Raw genomic sequence first — 17,592 nt, forward strand, 5'->3', positions numbered from 1 at the left:
GTTTTCATTCAGTATCCATTTTTAAAAACTATCGGTTATCGGTTATCAATATTTTAATATTTAATATTAATATCTATATTTAATTTAATAAGTACAGTACATTTTCATGGTTCAGCTATGTTTTTTTAATATTTTTATTAAAAAATATAATTCAGTTTGTTTTCATTCAGTATCCATTTTTAAAAACTATCGGTTATCGATTATCAATATATTCATATTTAATATTAATATCTATAATTATTTAATTTAATAAGTACAGTACATTTTCATGATTTAGCTTTGTTTTTTGTAATAAAAAAATATAATTTTGTTTGTTTTCATTCAGTATCCATTTTTAAAAACTATCGGTTAACGGTTATCAATATTTTAATATTTAATATTAATATCTATATTTAATTTAATAAGTACAGTACATTTTCACGGTTCAGCTTTGTTTTTTGTAATAAAAAAATATAATTCAGTTTGTTTTCATTCAGTATCCATTTTTTAAAACTATCGGTTATCAATATATTAATATTTGATATTAATATCTATATTTATTTAATTTAATAAGTACAGTACATTTTCATGGTTCAGCTTTGTTTTTTGTAATAAAAAAATAGCATTCAGTTTGTTTTCATTCAGTATCCATTTTAAAAACTATCGGTTATCACCCAATAGTTCTCGTTATCGGTAAAATCCAGTATCGGACGACCTCTAGTAGATGTGGATTTAAAAATAGACTAAGAATAAAACATGAGATAATGTTGTTAAATATAACAGACGTAAAGTGTTTTGTCCGTCTATTCTTCTCGTCGGTTTCTTTGAAACGTTCCTCTGAATAGCTAATGCCGCCTGTGCCCGTGTGATGAAGAAACAAAGGATCATCTGAAACGTTACTGTAATGCAGTCAGGGATCTGCCAAGGACACAGGTCATCATGCACCGGTCGTCTAATTGAATCGTACATCCCTATAGTGGCTAAAAGCACAGCAGGGTCACTCGTCAGGACCAGATTATCTCTCAGTGCCAACAAAGAGAAGAACAGCTGCTTTACTTCTGACGGGTCGTGCTCAGAAAGATCAATCATGAGGATGTGGACGCTTTCCAAGAAGACACACACTTTCTGATGGCCTCGCCACGTGGTGATGTTGCCCAGACATAGATTATTATAGTGCACTTTATGTTTGGACCTGTCAAACACATATTGCACGCTTGCAGATTGTACAAAATGCTGCTGCAAGGTCGTTAATGAATGCTGGGAAACGGATCGTGTTACTCCCTTGTTATCTTTTTTTAGGTCTTCACGGAATACTTAGCTTAGCTTAGCTTATTAAGCCCCACAGTTCAGGCGTAAGACTAAAGCCCTGTTCGGACGGGACTAGTGTAACATGGAGAGTCGGGGTAAAGTAATAATCACCAGAGCTTCTCTGTGATTTTAGTCCCGTCCGAATGTGCATCTCAGAGATCATGTCGGACAATGCAAAGATTACGGAGACTTTTACCTTCAGTAAAAAGGTCCGGAAAAATGACCTCTCAGGTGATACTGATCCCGTGCGAATAGACCCGCTGTAAATATGTACGTAAATATTTCATAATTTCCTGTTTAAAAGTAGTTTTCCGCAGTTTTTCGAGTATGGAGACGCTTGAAAAAGCATCAGTTGCGTTCTAGACGCTGGGACGAGTCTGTGGCAAAACTCAAGTGTTTTACACACACCATCAGATCAGAGAGAAGATCGACAGCACTTGTTAGAGGCACGAAACATCTTTTACCAACACAATCCAATCTGAAGTTAATTAATACATTGACCGGACATAACTGTTTTATATATATAAATATGTGTTTGCGCACGTGATATCAGGAAGCAGCGTAATACACACATGACGACAGGAGTGACGGCGATGCAAATCGAGTTTCCCCTCCCACTTCTGCTGGTTTTACTGAGATATCTTATCCTGGGCGAATTGGCCATTACTATTACAGACGTCCTGTGGTATAATTACATTACTCCATCTACCCTTGTAAAGTTAATCCCGTCCGAATAGGCCTTAAGATCATCAAACAAGTTCCTTCTAACCATTCCTCGTGCGCGTGATCGTGCTTTCTCTGTCGCTCGTCCTAGATTGTGGAATAATATGCCATTGGATGTTAGATCTTCCTTGACTCTTGATGTTTTTTACATCCGCTTAAAATCTCATCTGTACTCTTTGGCATTTTATTACATTAGTACATGGATATTTTTATGTTTTGTCTTATTATTCTGTTGCTTTTTATTGCAGTGTACAGCACTTTGGAACTACGGTGGTAGCCTGTAAGGTGCTGCATAAAATAAAATAAAATAAAATAAAATAAAATAAAATAAAATAAAATAAAATAAAATAAAATAAAATAAAATAAAATAAAATAAAATAAAATAAAATAAAATAAAATAAAATAAAATAAAATAAACGACATGACATGACATGACAGATGCAGACAGGGAAGCTAACGGTATGCAAGTGTCAGATCTATTTTTTTACACAATTTTACTCCCATAATCCAGGAAGAATCTATAGATTACTCATTACTTATGAGGTTAAGTGCTCTCTTCCGTGAGCACTTAACCTCATAAATATAAAATATATATATATATATATATATATAAAAAAAAATTTCCTTTAAAACCTCACTTACTGTGCTTATGCTACTCTGAATAATGCCTGAACCTCGTATTCTGAGCACTTCTTGCGTTGTTGTTGTTTTTTGCCTCTTCATGATGACTCGCTTAATTTTAGTCCTAATTTGTAAGTCGCTTTGGATAAAAGCGTCTGCTAAATGACTAAATGTAAATGTAAATGTAGATGTGGCCTTGCACAGGCAAACAACACTCACATGTTCTGCAGAAAATGTAAAAAACTAGTTAGGTGACACTAAAGCTTCTTACAGTGCACACTTTATAGTGACTTGAGGCTGAGCATAGTGATCAGTGACACACTGGTGAAAGTTCATCAATGCATTTGAATAAATTTGAATGAATCAAATTAGGACTTTTTAAAACACATTCAGAACAATTCATGATGGAATCACTCAGACCAACTCATTGACTAGAGCCAACAATGGTTTGCAATATTTAATATAAAAAGGTAACACTTTAGTTTAGGATCCAATTCTCACTAGCTGCTTTTTAACATGTATATTACTAGGGTATTGGCTGTTTATTAGGCCTTATAAAGCACACATTAATGCCTTATTCTGCATGACCATATTCTACATCCTTACACCTAAACTCAACAACTACCTTATTAATTATTAATAAGCAGTAAATAAGAGTTTATTGATGCAAAAATCATAGTTAATAGTGAGATTTGGACGCTAATTTAAATGTGACCTATACAAAATAAAATACACTACCATTCAAAAGTTTGGGCTCAGTAAGACTTTTTTTTTTTTTTTTTTAAGAAATTAATAATTTTATTCAGCAAGGATGCATTTAAACTGAGCAAAAGTGACAGTAAATGCATTTATAATGTTACAAAAGATTCTATTTCAAATAAATGCTGTTCTTTTGACCTTTCTATTCATCCAAAAAATCCTGAAAAAAACAATGCATTGCGGTTTCCACAAAAATATTAATAAATCATCATATCAGAGTGATTTGTGAAGGATCATGTGACACTGAAGACTGGAGTAATGATGCTGAAAATTCAGCTTTGATCACATGATATAAATTACACTTTACTATATATTCACATAGAAAACAGCCATTTTAAATTATAATAATATTTCACAATATTACTGTTTTTATTGTATTTTTAATGCCTTGGTGAGCAGAACCCAAACTTTAGAATGGAATTGTATTTCAGAAGAAAATATAAGCGCTATAGAAAATTCCAAGCCTGGAAAACCAGTTAAAATTCCCTGATATTTCCATGAGTGTGTGTGTTGAATCGGTTTTTGGTTGTATCTGTGAGAGAGAAAGCCAGAAGCCTGTTGCACACACAGCTGGAGCATCTGTCTCATCCGTCATGCCCACTGTCATTACATTACTAATGGCTGAAGAAATTGCAGTCTTGGTGGCAGACAAACCACTATAAGGAGGTATTTATAGAGCGAGGGAGCGGAGGAGGACAACAGACGCCCCTTGTTCAACTGGTGCACAAACACTCACGCTTTTCCTCAAGATGAGCATATCGTTCAGCTAATTCATATGCATGTCGTTGGAAAATAAACAGTGCTCGATAGATTTCAGCAACAATACCAGACCAAAAAAACGGTAACACTTTACAAAAAGGTTCATTTATTAGACAATAATGTAGTAACTAACATTAACTAACCATGAGCAATACATTTGTTCCTGTTTTTGCTAATCTTAGTTAATAAATATCCAGCTGTTCATTTGTTCCTGTTTGTTCACAGTGCATTAACTAATGTTAACAAATACAACCTTTGATTTTAATAACGTATTAGTAAATGTTGAAATTCATAACCAAGATTAATAAATGCTGAAGAAGTATTGTTCATTCTTAGTTCATGTTAACTAATGCACCTTATTGTAAAGTGTTACCGATTTACGCTACCATTATTATCCTACTGTTAGTTCACAGTGCATTAACTAATGTTAACAATATTTTAATAAAGTATTAGTAAATGTTGAAATTAACATTAACAAAGATTAATAAATGCTGTATAAGTGCAGTTCATTATTAACCTAACCCTAACCCATGTTAACTAATGTAGTTAACTAATGTTAACAAACGAACCTTATTGTAAAATGTTAAGGCCTATGGTTGAAGTGCTCCTAAAGTGCTGTTAATAAAATCAATAAAGCTAATAAATAAGCCAATTTTTGACATGCTGACGTGCAAAATTGGTTCTCATGTGGATCTGTTGTGGTCCTTTGCTCCAGGGATCTTCCTGAAATGAAAGCTCGGAGACTTTAATGCCGTTCCTGCTCATCAAACTGCAAAACACGGCTATTCTCCGGGCAGTTTTCCCAGGAGTTTGAATTTACAATTTGTGATGGTGCATTATTCAAACATAAGCAAAAACAAAAACTGTGGGAACGCATTATCATGACCCATGAATACGGACCTGGTTTATTCATGGTTGCATCATTGCAACCCATCAAATCTGAGTCAACATGCATTCAAAAAGCCTTTGCATTTCACTGCAGGACATAAATACAATCATGCAAACCACAGAGAGTGTATTCTTTGGGGAGATTTCGGTGTAAATATTTTGGCTACTTTGCAATATTAAAATAAAACTGGCAACACTTTACGGTAACACTTTATTTTACAGCGTCCTTGTTACATGTAATTACCATAGTAATAACAGTCAATTATGCATAATTACATGCAACTAACCATCAACCAAACCCTAATCCTACCCTAACCCTATAGTAAGTACATGTAGTTGCTTAATATTACTCAGTGCTTAAATATATAATTACACTGTAACAATGACACCTTAAAATAAAGTGTAACCTACATTTCTTACTATATTAGTTAATCTTTGTTAAAGGGGTGGTGTAATGCCCTTTTCACAAGATGTAAAATAAGTCTCTGATGTCCCCAGAGTGTGTGTGTGAAGTTTTAGCTCAAAATACCCCACAGATATTTTTATATCGCATGTTAAAATGTCACTTTTTGAGGGTGAGCAAAAAAGCACAGTTTTTGTGTCTGTCCCTTTAAATGCAAATGAGCTGCTGCTCCCGGCACAGGGGGCGGAGCTTCAAGAGCTCATGTTCTTTTACCTCACACACACATGCACTGGAGATTTCAAAAACCTTTAGCCTTTTATGTTCAAACCGGAGTCAGACAATGATGGAGAGACTCGAGAAGAAGAGACAACATGTAGAAGCAACAGGACATTTCTGAATGGTTAGTTGATGAATTTATGAAGCTGATGTGTAGTTATCTTCTAGTCATTGATTAGCATATTCTGTCTTGATAATCTATAAATCGTGTTCAGGGGGCGGGGTTTATGTAAATTCTAGGGTTGGTGATGTCACTAACCCGGGAGGAATGTGGTGTAGTCTCTACCAGCCGTTTGTTGTAGTCCTTAAAAAGCCATTTCTTTAAACCAAATATCTCCCTTTGCTTTGAGCTTTGAGCGTCGTAACTTTGCAGATGTTGTTTATGATCAAACAGCAGCATTACACACTAACTAAAGTTAGAAAAGTCAAATCATAATTAACCACCCCTTTAATGTCATTTAATAATAATCCAGCTGTTCATTGTTTGTTCATGTTAGTTCACAGTGCATTAACTAAACGTTAACAAATACAACCTTTGATTTTAATAACGTATTAGTAAATGTTAAAATGAATATGAACTAAGATTAATAAATGCTGTAGAAGTATTGTTCATTCTTAGTTCACGTTAACTAAGGTAGTTAACTAATGTTAACTAATGAACCTTATTGTAAAGTGTTGCCATAAACTTTGCAATGTTAAAACTTGTCTTGGTTATTGCTGCTTTGAAACGATGCGTGTTGTATAAATCTTTATGTAAATGCACTCACCATCTCATAAGCGGTGACCACTTTCTTCAGGACTTCGGGCAGCAGGCCCTGGGCCTCCATGATGGGGTACTGATCTCTGAGGTTAAACAGCAGAACCGGGCTCGCGTCCGGCCCGCTGAGGCGCGGGGAGAGCGCTAGGATACACTGCTTCAGGTTAGCCACCGCGGACAGACCGCACAGCTCTTTAAACGGCACAATGGCATTCTGTGGAGGACATGGAGGTCAGAGTGTGAAGAGTGACCATCTGATGCTTTACAGCACAGGAGAACATCTATCACCAAGTGTTGGGCTGCACGATTCATTAAAATAAAACAGAAATTGCAATAAGGCTGCGATTTAATTAAATAAATATGAATATGTGCTGTGAGTTTGGGTCACTTTAATGTACATTTGTAAACGCATCAAAATAAGTATTAGTATTGCAATTTTACAGTTGTAATGTCAAATAAAATGATTAAATGACTTTTTTCTTTATATACAGTTGTTGTTGTTTTTTTTGTAGGCTATTAAAAATTTTTTTATTTAGTATTAATAATAATAATAATAATTATATAAATAAATAAATATTATTATTAATTATTATTATTATTTTATAATACATATTATAAGTAATAATAAAATAGTTACTATTATAAATATCATTGTATAAATAATAATAATAATAAAAAAGAGTATTATATAAATATTATTAAAAATAATTATTATTTTATTATAAATATAAACATAAATCTTATTATTATTAATAATTATTATTATATAAATAATAATTATTATTATAATTATTAGTATATCAATATAATACAAATAATAATAATATTATATATTAGTATAATATATAATATTATATAATATTATTCATATTATAATAATATTAATATTATTATTATAGTTCATATATATATATATATATATATATAAAATACAACATTCATCTAATCACAAAATTCATAAAAAAAATTAAATATATATATATTTTTTTATCAAAATCACAATTTTTATCAGAAAAATTCCATAGATTTTCCCACAATTCATGCAGCCCTTTTTCAAAATAGCTATGATGGAGTACAAATTGTACAATACTGTCTGGCTGCACTTATGTTCGAAATGGAATACTAACATACTGTGCATATATCTTTAAAATAAGATCTAATCAGCAAGTGGTGTCTAGTTATAATCTCAGAAATAAATACTTTATTATGCATGAACCCTTAGCAGTCCAATCAAATATTATTGATTCAATAAATTAAAAAAATCATAGCTGATAATATCACTTACAGTACACTGAAAATGGAAGGTCGAGTGCACTGGATTGTGGGATATAGTATTCCTGTTCAATAGTGCACATCTGGTATAGTAGGTCATCTGGGTATTCTATGCATATTGCATGCCACACAATATATTCTGTGCATGCACATACACTACACACAGCAGAAATAGGAAGAGTGTAGTATGGTCTTTCGAACACACCCAGTGACCTAATTGTAGGAGGTGACGAGAAAACAAAACCAATCTGATGCCAGCAAGGTACCGACTTCCCCATAGTGAACGTCCACGAACAAGAAATGCAATAGGAAGTGGTTTTAGTGAGTGTGTTCTACAAAAGCACGGCACGGTGGGAGGAACACGTCATTTTTCTTGTGAAAGCTCTTCTAGTGGGTTTTAAACACAAACAACAGCAACATTTAACAGGGGAACATTTACACAGTATAAATAGTGAATGTAGCAGAAGCGCCTGGAATTGTTTCCACGAGAAGAATGCAATGTAAACAGAGCTGTTAAAATACCCGTAATGTACAGTGTGTTATGAATAGAATAGCGTGTGCTGAAATAAAGCAAACACCAAAAGCAGGAGACCCTGTGAAACGCTGCTTCATCTATCCTCTGATTTAAAAGCATTTAAATGGAAAATAATTCAGGCGTTATATTAAATAACCATAACATACTCATTATGGTTTTGCTGGCAATATAAAACTAAACAATTCAAACTGTTCATTTAAATGATTCTTGATTCAAAACTCTGATTCAGCCATTTATTAGCATTATTATTCAGAAAAGATAAAGTAATGTGTGGCATTTAATATACAGTATATATATATATATATATATATATATATATATATATATATATATATATATATATATATATATATATATATATATATATATATATATGTTAAATTTTTTTTTTTATTTTTTTTTATTAATATTTAAAAATTGAAAAACGCACTGGAATAGACTTGGGTGGTATCCAAAGACTTTAGGATAAACTTACTAACATGAACAATATAAAAGTGTTTAAAACACATATTTGTGGATTGGAATATAATCTATTTCACAACATAGTTAACAATTTATTATATGCAGAATCTTAAACTATTTAGACGGAAACTAGTAATTATAGCTAATAAAGTTTTAAATATGGATATTTTTCTTACCAAAACACAGAAGGCCTTTATTTTTTTTATGATGGATGCATTTTTTGGGCTTCAAAATCTCACCCCCCCCCATTCACTCCCATTATAAAGCTTGGAAGAGCCAGGATATTTTTAAATATAACTCCAACTGTGTTCTTCTGAAAGAAGATTGTCATATACAACTTGGTTGGCTTGAGGGTGAGTAAATGGAATAATTTTTATTTTTGGGTGAACTAACCCTTTAATGGTTTATCACTTTCAAACAATAGGTGACCAAATTGATGTGGTGTGGTCAGAGTAAGGTGACAATGACAGATGCACAGCTTGGTATCAATGTGCCAAAGCACTGCAGAGATACAGCCTCAGAGTCATTGTGGCATCATGCCTCGGTATATACGAAAACAGTTTCATCAATCAACACGAAAACATTTTGCTGACACGGTCTGATGATGATACGATTCGATTTTGATGCAAATCAGACAAACGGTCTAGGAGGAGTTTGAAAAAGTAGTTTTTTAAAGAAAATCATAATGGCGGATAGCGCTGCACAATATTGTAGAAAATTGCGATATGCAATAACTCGATATTCGATACGTTAATGCTTAAAGTGTGTAAAATAAACTTAAATTATCTTTAAAATATATTTAAAATTATATAACCTACACGTGTTTCACATTCTTTTTGTGACAAGAAAACATCCCTAAACTCCTGACAGTGAACATCAGTGTTTTCCTGGATACAAGAAGTGTTATTTTAACATCAGTGTAAACCTCGGGGTTCAGGGGTTCAGCTTATCCTACCTTAGGGTTATTTAACAACACAAACTGAATAATCAAAAGTAAAAATAAAACTCTGCTTAGTTTTCACTGTATGAATTAAATATATACTGATTATTAAAGCTACAAAAGTTATTAAGCCAAGAGCAGTGAGTGATTTTCTCTTTGTCTTTTGTTCATAACCCTAGTTATTGAAAGCTGTTGCTATATGCATATCGCGATATATACATTTGCGATATTTCGATAATTTCGATATATTGTGCAGCCCTAATGGCGGACAGAAAGTTCGGCCGACTATAGCAAAAATTGGTTGCTATGTTCTCGGCATGACTCAAGGAATCTATTAAGACCAGATTCATCACAATAGGCCTTTATCGCATCACAATAGAACGCCGGAAGTAGCCGCGAAAACTTGCTGAAGCAGTGTACTGCGTCTTCTGGTTATTGCCTTCACCATGGCTGCCTGTTAATTATCACTGGACTACTTCACTCTCGCATCTCCCAAAAGTTTGTTTTTGCTTTCTTGATTCCATTTTAATGGTTTAATTAAATTGTTATAACCAATTATTTAAAATGTAATGATTTAAGCAAAACTTTCTTCAAAAGGTTAAACCAAACTTTTATTTTGACGGGTTGCCGTGTAGACCTTTGACAGGTTGCCGTGCCGTCTCTCTGTGTTTTATAATATGACGATAGTTTTTCTCAAATGACGCTAAAATGCTGCAGAAGTGACTCTCAGAGCGGCTGTGTTGATGAAGTGCATTAATGTCCTCATATAGGCTGAAAACATCGCGAGCGTCACGCGTGCCTCAGTGTGTGTGTGATAAATGAAACAGCGCGTCTGTGCCATTCATTCACAGAGACACGCAGAACATGCATGATTCCTATTTAAATGGTCTTTATTAGGTTTAATATTGACAGACACTGGTCTATATCGCGATTTTATTTAAGTTTACTGACCTGCTTTTCATCTAAAGGTAACTAAGTAACCATCGGAAGTGCGAGTACACTGCTTGGCGATTTCGAACGTTCCGAAAAACCAGGAAATGAGATAAAGGCCTGTTGAAGTTATTAGTAGGGCTGCACGATTAATCGCAATTTCCATGTAATCGCACTTAAACCGATTTGGCCCTAACACAAAGCATCAACATAAAGAAGCTGCATTAAAATATTATTTGGATTATAACTGATCCTGGAATATGAGTCAAGGTCATTCTGACAAGATTGCTATATTTGCATTCTAAAGGCAACAGACCAAAAACCAATGAAGGGGAAACAAATCGAAACACCATCTGCGGTATAATCTTAAAACGACGGGGGGAAAAAAACACTATTTCCTGACTTCAAAATATTCTCAGTGCTTTCCTGTTATAAGAAAGCGCTCCTTTTATCCATGAGACGGCCTAATCTCTTCTTAAGGGGATATAACTGACACATGCCTCAGGACATACTAACCCTGTGTTATGCAACATTTTCCACATTAAATATTAAAAAGGAATTTGGCTGATCTCCTACCTGTAGCCTATATATGAGTATATTTTCAGTTCTCATGGCTAAATAAGGGACTGCGGTTGATCTTCTAAGTATTTTGTGCCAGTCTGACAAGCTGTGCAACATCGAGGAATTACAACTGATTAAAATCAGCTCTTTTGTTTTTTGTTTATCAGTGCCAGAGATTTCAGTTCAAATGCTCTTGGCCTTGTGAAGAGAAACGTCCGGTAAGCTGTGCTTCCTTCTCAGGGTCGACTTTCTGATGTGCACTACATTTGAGAAAACTTTCTCACGCTATGAAAAGAAGATACTTGCGACGATGAAATCAGGTTGGAGAGTCTTGGCAAGCTTCAAACTAAACATTTGCTGAGTTGAGTCATTTGCATACTTTGCAGACACTGAATGGGTGAATCTCACAAAACCTTCCCAGATCATATTTCACCTTAAAATCTAAAGAAAGAAATGACATATTTTCCTTAATCGTCCTACAAACAAGACCCCAGCCCACCCAAATCTCATTACCATAACGCAGATGTTTTTTAAATACAGCAATGATTTTTTCCAAAAAAAATATTTCACTAAAATAAGAGTCAAAATAATACACATAAAGTCCTACAATAAAACCAAACCACAAAATGTCATTACCATACTGCAATATGATTTTATTTATATTGCATTACAGCAATGATGGTATGCTGCTTTAAATCAAAGAAAAGAAATGTATGTTTATGTATAATTTATTTTGCCATTATATTTAATATATATTTTTTATATATTCAATTTATTTCCTCTTATTTTAGATTTTGGGATGAATGCAACAATATTCACCTAAGCATGTTACTTGTGGGTTTATTGTGTCTTTGCATGTATTTCCACCTTATTTTGCAACACTGAAGTAAGCAATTTTCTTTGAATGTGCAAGACTTCAGATCCATTAAAGGTGTGGTATAATGCTTTTTTCAGATGTAAAATAAGTCTGTGTGTGTGTGAAGTTTTAGCTCAAAATACCCCACAGATATTTTTATATAGCATGTTAAAATGTCACTTTTTAAGGGTGAGCAAAAATGCACCGTTTTCGTGTCTGTCCCTTTAAATGCAAATGTGCAGCTGCTCCCGGCACAGTGGGCGGAGCTTCAACAGCTTGTGTTCTGAAAATTTCTAAAACTTTTTTGCTTATGTTTAAATTTATGTAGCTTATGTGGAGTTAACTATCTTCTAATCATTGATTAGCATATTCTGTCTTGATAATCTATAAATCGTGTTCCGGGGGCGGGGTTTATGTAAAATGTAGGGTTAGTGAACAGCCGTTTGTTGTAGTCCTTAAAAAGCAATTTCTTTAAAAGAAAATATCTTTGAGCGTTGTAACTTTGCAGATGTTGTTTATGCTCAAACATCAACATTACACACTAACTAAAGTTAGAAAAGTGAAATCATAATCAACCACCCCTTTAACGCCTATAGGTAGATAATTAGAAGAATAAAAAAAGTGCATTAAACGGTTAAACGACTTGAGCTACAAACCAGTGTGTTTATGATCATGATAATGAAATCAAAATAATATGTTAACAATTAAAAGTTTGCAATATAAAGCAGCATAACAGACTGTTTTGGTTTAGGTAAAATAACTGAAAGCAAATGACAACGGAAGCCAGACACATTCAAGTTACAAATAGCCGCACCTGTTCTTTTTAATAATAAAATAAGGTGCACAGAGCCTTTCTGGCAGTCATTTGAAAACAAGTCACGATTCTGTTTCTCAGTGAGTAAGCGTTATCTCACCTGCATGTTCTCTCTGAGATCAGTGGCCTCCTTTAGTGGCTGTGCAGCAGATTTAAAGACTTCATCTACAGCCTTGATGAGAAGTATCCTCATACTGGCGTATTCCCGACCCCGCTTACTCTTGCGGACTGAAAGCCCCCTTTTGTGAGGCTTACCCCCACCACGGCGGTTAGTAATGGCCACGTGGACGAAGAGCCAGGCGTGTGGAAGGACTTCGCCCGTCAGAGACTGAAGGGGAATGTGGCGGAAGCCTGGCTGAATGCATTCAAACGGGATCGTGTACTGACCGATAAACTCGTCCCCAATGTAGTCGTCATCCAGAACGACAAAGCGCACCATTGCCAGCTCCGGAAGGTTAATCTGAAACTCGAAACTCTCATCAAAGATGGGGTTGTCGCCATTCTGGTGGACCGTTTTAGTCCTTTGCTCTGCACAATCCGCAGGGATGCCATGAATTTCAACGTAAACGTAGGGATCGACCACATCGCCTTTGGCGCCTGAGCCCTTGGGTTTGGGGAAATTTTGTCCGCTAATGATCTTTATGTGAAGGAGCTGTGGAGACACTCCCGGAACTGAGTCTTTAGTATTGGCACTGAAATAAGACACCTGCTCCCTCATGATAGCTGGGCGTAGAACGTAACCACAGTTGCCATTTTGTCTAAACCAGCCGATGTTGAGGTCCATCATGAGACCTGGTGTTTGATAGTTCATTGCTACTATTTGACAGCCACATTTCCAAAAGTCCTGCGGGTTCATGTTGCTGGAGTCGATTCGCATTGGGCTTGGGTAAACCCTCGCTAGGAACTTCTTGTTGTAGTTAACGAAGTCACCGGGGTGGTCAGTAGCACAACGACTGGCGAAGACCTCATTGAATGAGCAGAGCTCCCAGTGCTTCTGGTTCTGGAAAGCAGTCTGAAAGTCCTTAAAAGTAACAGACTTGCATAAGGTTACCATTTCGGAGAGATCCTTGGAAAGCTGGAAGTTTTTGGGTTGAACGACCGTCCGCTGTTCACTCCCCTCGTTGTTCATCCGTTGAGACATCTCTGCACCCTCGTCCTCATCCGTCACCTCGCCTTCGGAGCCGGTGCAGTTGCTCGCCAGTTTCTTTCCTTTCAGAAGAATCTTTCCCTTTAAGTCCGAGGGGGACGGAAGGTAGCTGTCGTCAAGGTTGGGAGGATCCGAGTGAATTCTGTCTCCGAGTATTTTCTTCAGGTGCTGAAACATTACCTTCTGCTGCTTCAAGGAGCAGTGGTTCTCCAAGCACAGGATCAGAGGAAATTCCGAGGCCACGAAAGCATACTTGTTGATGATGTCGATGACGCTGCGAAAGACAATCTGTGAAGTCATCGTGTGGCCCGTGTAAATGAGCGGTTCGTTATCGGGCCCGTCCCACACATCAAGTTCCACGCTCCTGCAACCCATCTTTAGGGCACGGATGTAGCCGGTGATGTCTGAGGGACCCTTGAACTGGTCCTCAATCAAGTATGTATTGTGGGAAGAGTTTATGTAATAGTGGGATAGGGGTTGGTTCATGTCTTGGCATACTGTTTTTTGCTCGGGATCAAAGATGTGGCATTCCCCTGACATGAGGTACTTGGTAAATCCATCCAGGGAGAGCCATCCCTTGAGTTGCCCTTCCTTTGAGGGTTCATACTTCTGAATAACTTCCACACTGATGTCCTCGCTCACCTTCGCCATGCCTTGCTCTGCCTCTAAAAAGATCATCAGATCCTTGGTGTCGAGGAATTCCTTGTTGCTTGAGAACTGCACCAGCAAAAAATAGATTTCTGGTCTCGTGCAAAGGTCGTGAAAGACTTCGATGAACTCCTCCTTGGTCACGTCAGAACCGGTTTTATCCCTCGCTTTGTGCAACTCTTTGAACTTCAGCTCGATCTTGACATTTTTCACTCCAGGACTTAAGTTCTTGATCAGCTGTACGGCTGAACAAAGACTAATGCATTTTCCCCCAATGATGTCCGCTTCGTCGAAGAGGTCACCCAGCCAGGACGCACGCATGTTGTCCTGACAGCTCTGAATCATATTAAGAGTGTGTTTTCCGTACGATATTAAGTACCTGAGTCCAGTCACCCATATATTTGCTACATCGGCCGAATTTGCCACTAAATCAAGCGATTCGTAGTTCTCCCCGTAGATGATGGAGAACGCGCAGTCCTCGGAAATCTGATCCGAAATTCCATTGGCCCTGAAGGTGTCTGTGTTCTTACCGGTACGCACTTCTTTAATTGATTTTATGTCAATCTTGGCCTTGTCGGACTCTTTTTTGGACGGCTCCCACCGCAGAGACTGCATGTCGGCGTCTAGGAGAAAGTAACGGTAGTAGACTCTGGAGTTGGAGCGCACCTTCCTCAGTTCAGACCCGTCCACCATTGAATTAATGCAGTCGCTTGCACTGCTGATCTTCTTCTCTGTTGGCATGCTACTGAACGACACCGTCTTTTTCCTTTCCTTGCACCGCCTGGAACCATCCTGGAAAATAAAGCAATTTATCATCAGTATTGAACTACTCGAGATGAACACTTTCAGAAAACATGCTTAAAAGGACACATTTTGTTTGATTGTTCATGATTTTATTTCACTTTCAGTACCTGCCGTTCAAAGGTTTGGGATCGGTAAGATTTTTTGATGTTTTTAAGGCGAGACACGGCAGGCAAAAACATCGTTTTTTTTTTTACTGGTCAATTTTGAGATTTTTGGATATTTGTCTTCAATAACATGTCTTCTTTCAGACTTGTGGTGAAAAAAAGTCCGAAATACACATTTAGGTCTTGATTTTACAACACTTTGTCTGTTTGCGTCTGTAGATTTCTCATAAATTCAACAAAAGTTGGCGTTATTAATCAACATGCTGCTCCGCGATCTCTGTCTGCAGCCTGTCATCACACACACCGCTAGAAAGCTCTCTCTCTCCTGTACAATGCTGTCGGATCCAAATATGGTAATTTCCTTTTTATCAGCAACCAATCGTGAAAGTAAAAGGGCTGAATGCGCAATCTCATTGGCTGATATAAATCTTTAAAGCCCGTTTCCTCAAAATGACTTTTCTCTCATTCTCCAAGTCCGAAATCTCCACTTCAGTAGCACCAAACTCTCCAGTCTTGTACCTAGTTATATTATGAAGACATTTACAGAGGGATTTAAAGAATTTTTTCCAAGCGAAAATCTTTTTTTAAGGCTATTGACAGTATATTCTGATTTACAGGATAACAAAAGTAGATATCCATGAATCCCTCTGTAATTTTTTTTCCATCTAATATGTGAACGCAATGAAAACAATTTTTTTAACCTGGCTTTATCCAATACTCAGATTTCATTTTTCAAAATATATGCAAATTAGCGCATATTTAATTAGATATTACCTAATTTGCATATTTAAACATTAAATTACAGAAAACTTGTAATAATTTTTTTTTCTCATTTTAATGTAGGTAATCAACTAGGGAAAGTTTCATGGTGATATTTGCTAGTTAAAAATGTTACCCTATTCACCTGTAGTGTCTCGCCTTAAAAGTCGTCTCTTCTGGTAACCAAGGCTGCAATTATTTGATAAAAAAATACAGTAAAAACAGTGATATATTATTACAGTTTAAAATAGCTGTTTTCTATGTGAATATCTGGAAACATTTAATTTATTTCTGTGATCAAAGCTTAAATTTTCAGCATCTTTACTCCAGTTTTCAGTCACATGATCCTTCAGAAATCATTCTAATATGCTGATTTGCTGCTAAAGAAACATTTATGATTATTATCAATTTTGAAAACAGTTGCTATTTAAAACCAGTAATGTGCAATATAGTAAATAGGGTCATTATTGAGTACATGTTGAATTTAAAATATAAATTACTGAATAATAATAAATTAAATAATACAAACTAGAGTTTTCCTGTATTTTCACTGTTGTTGTGATAATGCATCACTGTGTTGTGACCAAAAAAACAAGAACATCAGTGTGTCCTTTTCTTTTATACCACCCTGAGCCTAGAGGCAGGAAAATATTGAGCTACACCAGGCTTAATTAAGAAAATAATTGCATCCGTTTCACAAAGAAAGAAAGAGAGACAAGTCTTCACTGGGGTATGTGCGGTCTAAGAAAAATGCAATATAAATGTAAATGTTCTTAGCACTATTTCTATCACATATCACATATAAAAGATGCAACGGTCGACCGTAAAAATAGCGTTTATAGCCCTATATAGTCCAATATAGGAAACCCTATATTGTTGCTGTTCTATAAGCGCCACCTACTGTCAGAGAATGAATTTGCATTTTATACAGTCCATCTAGTATGTTTTTTATGTAGCATAATTTCACAAAGCCAAAATCAGACCACATTGGTTTTGCTTTCAATTTTGAAATTATACAATCTAATCAAAAACAACCACTCGTTTTACATGTGTGTAGGTGGCATCTTCGTTTTGATCTTGATTAAAGTGCAGTGGTTGCGTCTAATTTCAAATGGCTACAGATATTATTTGTTTAAGCCTATAATAGAGCAAATAAACATCAAATTAATTTGGGGTCAGCAACCGGTATATCAGAATCGGCAATCGGATTCATCGTTAAACAAACTGTATTAGGATGAAAACTGCTAGGTAAAAACTGCTTGCAGTGTTTAAATTATGTTTGTTTTT

General features: G+C 35.6%; 1 protein-coding gene across 1 annotated transcript in view; it reads right to left on the reverse strand.

The window, feature by feature from the left end:
- plcl2 (phospholipase C like 2) overlaps nucleotides 1–17,592 on the reverse strand; it is a 56,899-nt gene that overhangs the window by 17,847 nt on the left and 21,460 nt on the right. Inside the window, exons 2-3 of the mRNA XM_084385484.1 lie at nucleotides 12,944–15,430; nucleotides 6,484–6,687 (exon numbers count right to left, since the gene is read on the reverse strand). Coding sequence (XP_084241610.1) covers nucleotides 6,484–6,687; nucleotides 12,944–15,430 — 2,691 coding nt within the window. The remainder of the gene's footprint in view (nucleotides 1–6,483; nucleotides 6,688–12,943; nucleotides 15,431–17,592) is intronic.

This window comes from Rutilus rutilus (genome assembly GCF_951802725.1).
Source record: "Rutilus rutilus genome assembly, chromosome: 17".
NCBI lineage: Eukaryota > Metazoa > Chordata > Actinopteri > Cypriniformes > Leuciscidae > Rutilus > Rutilus rutilus.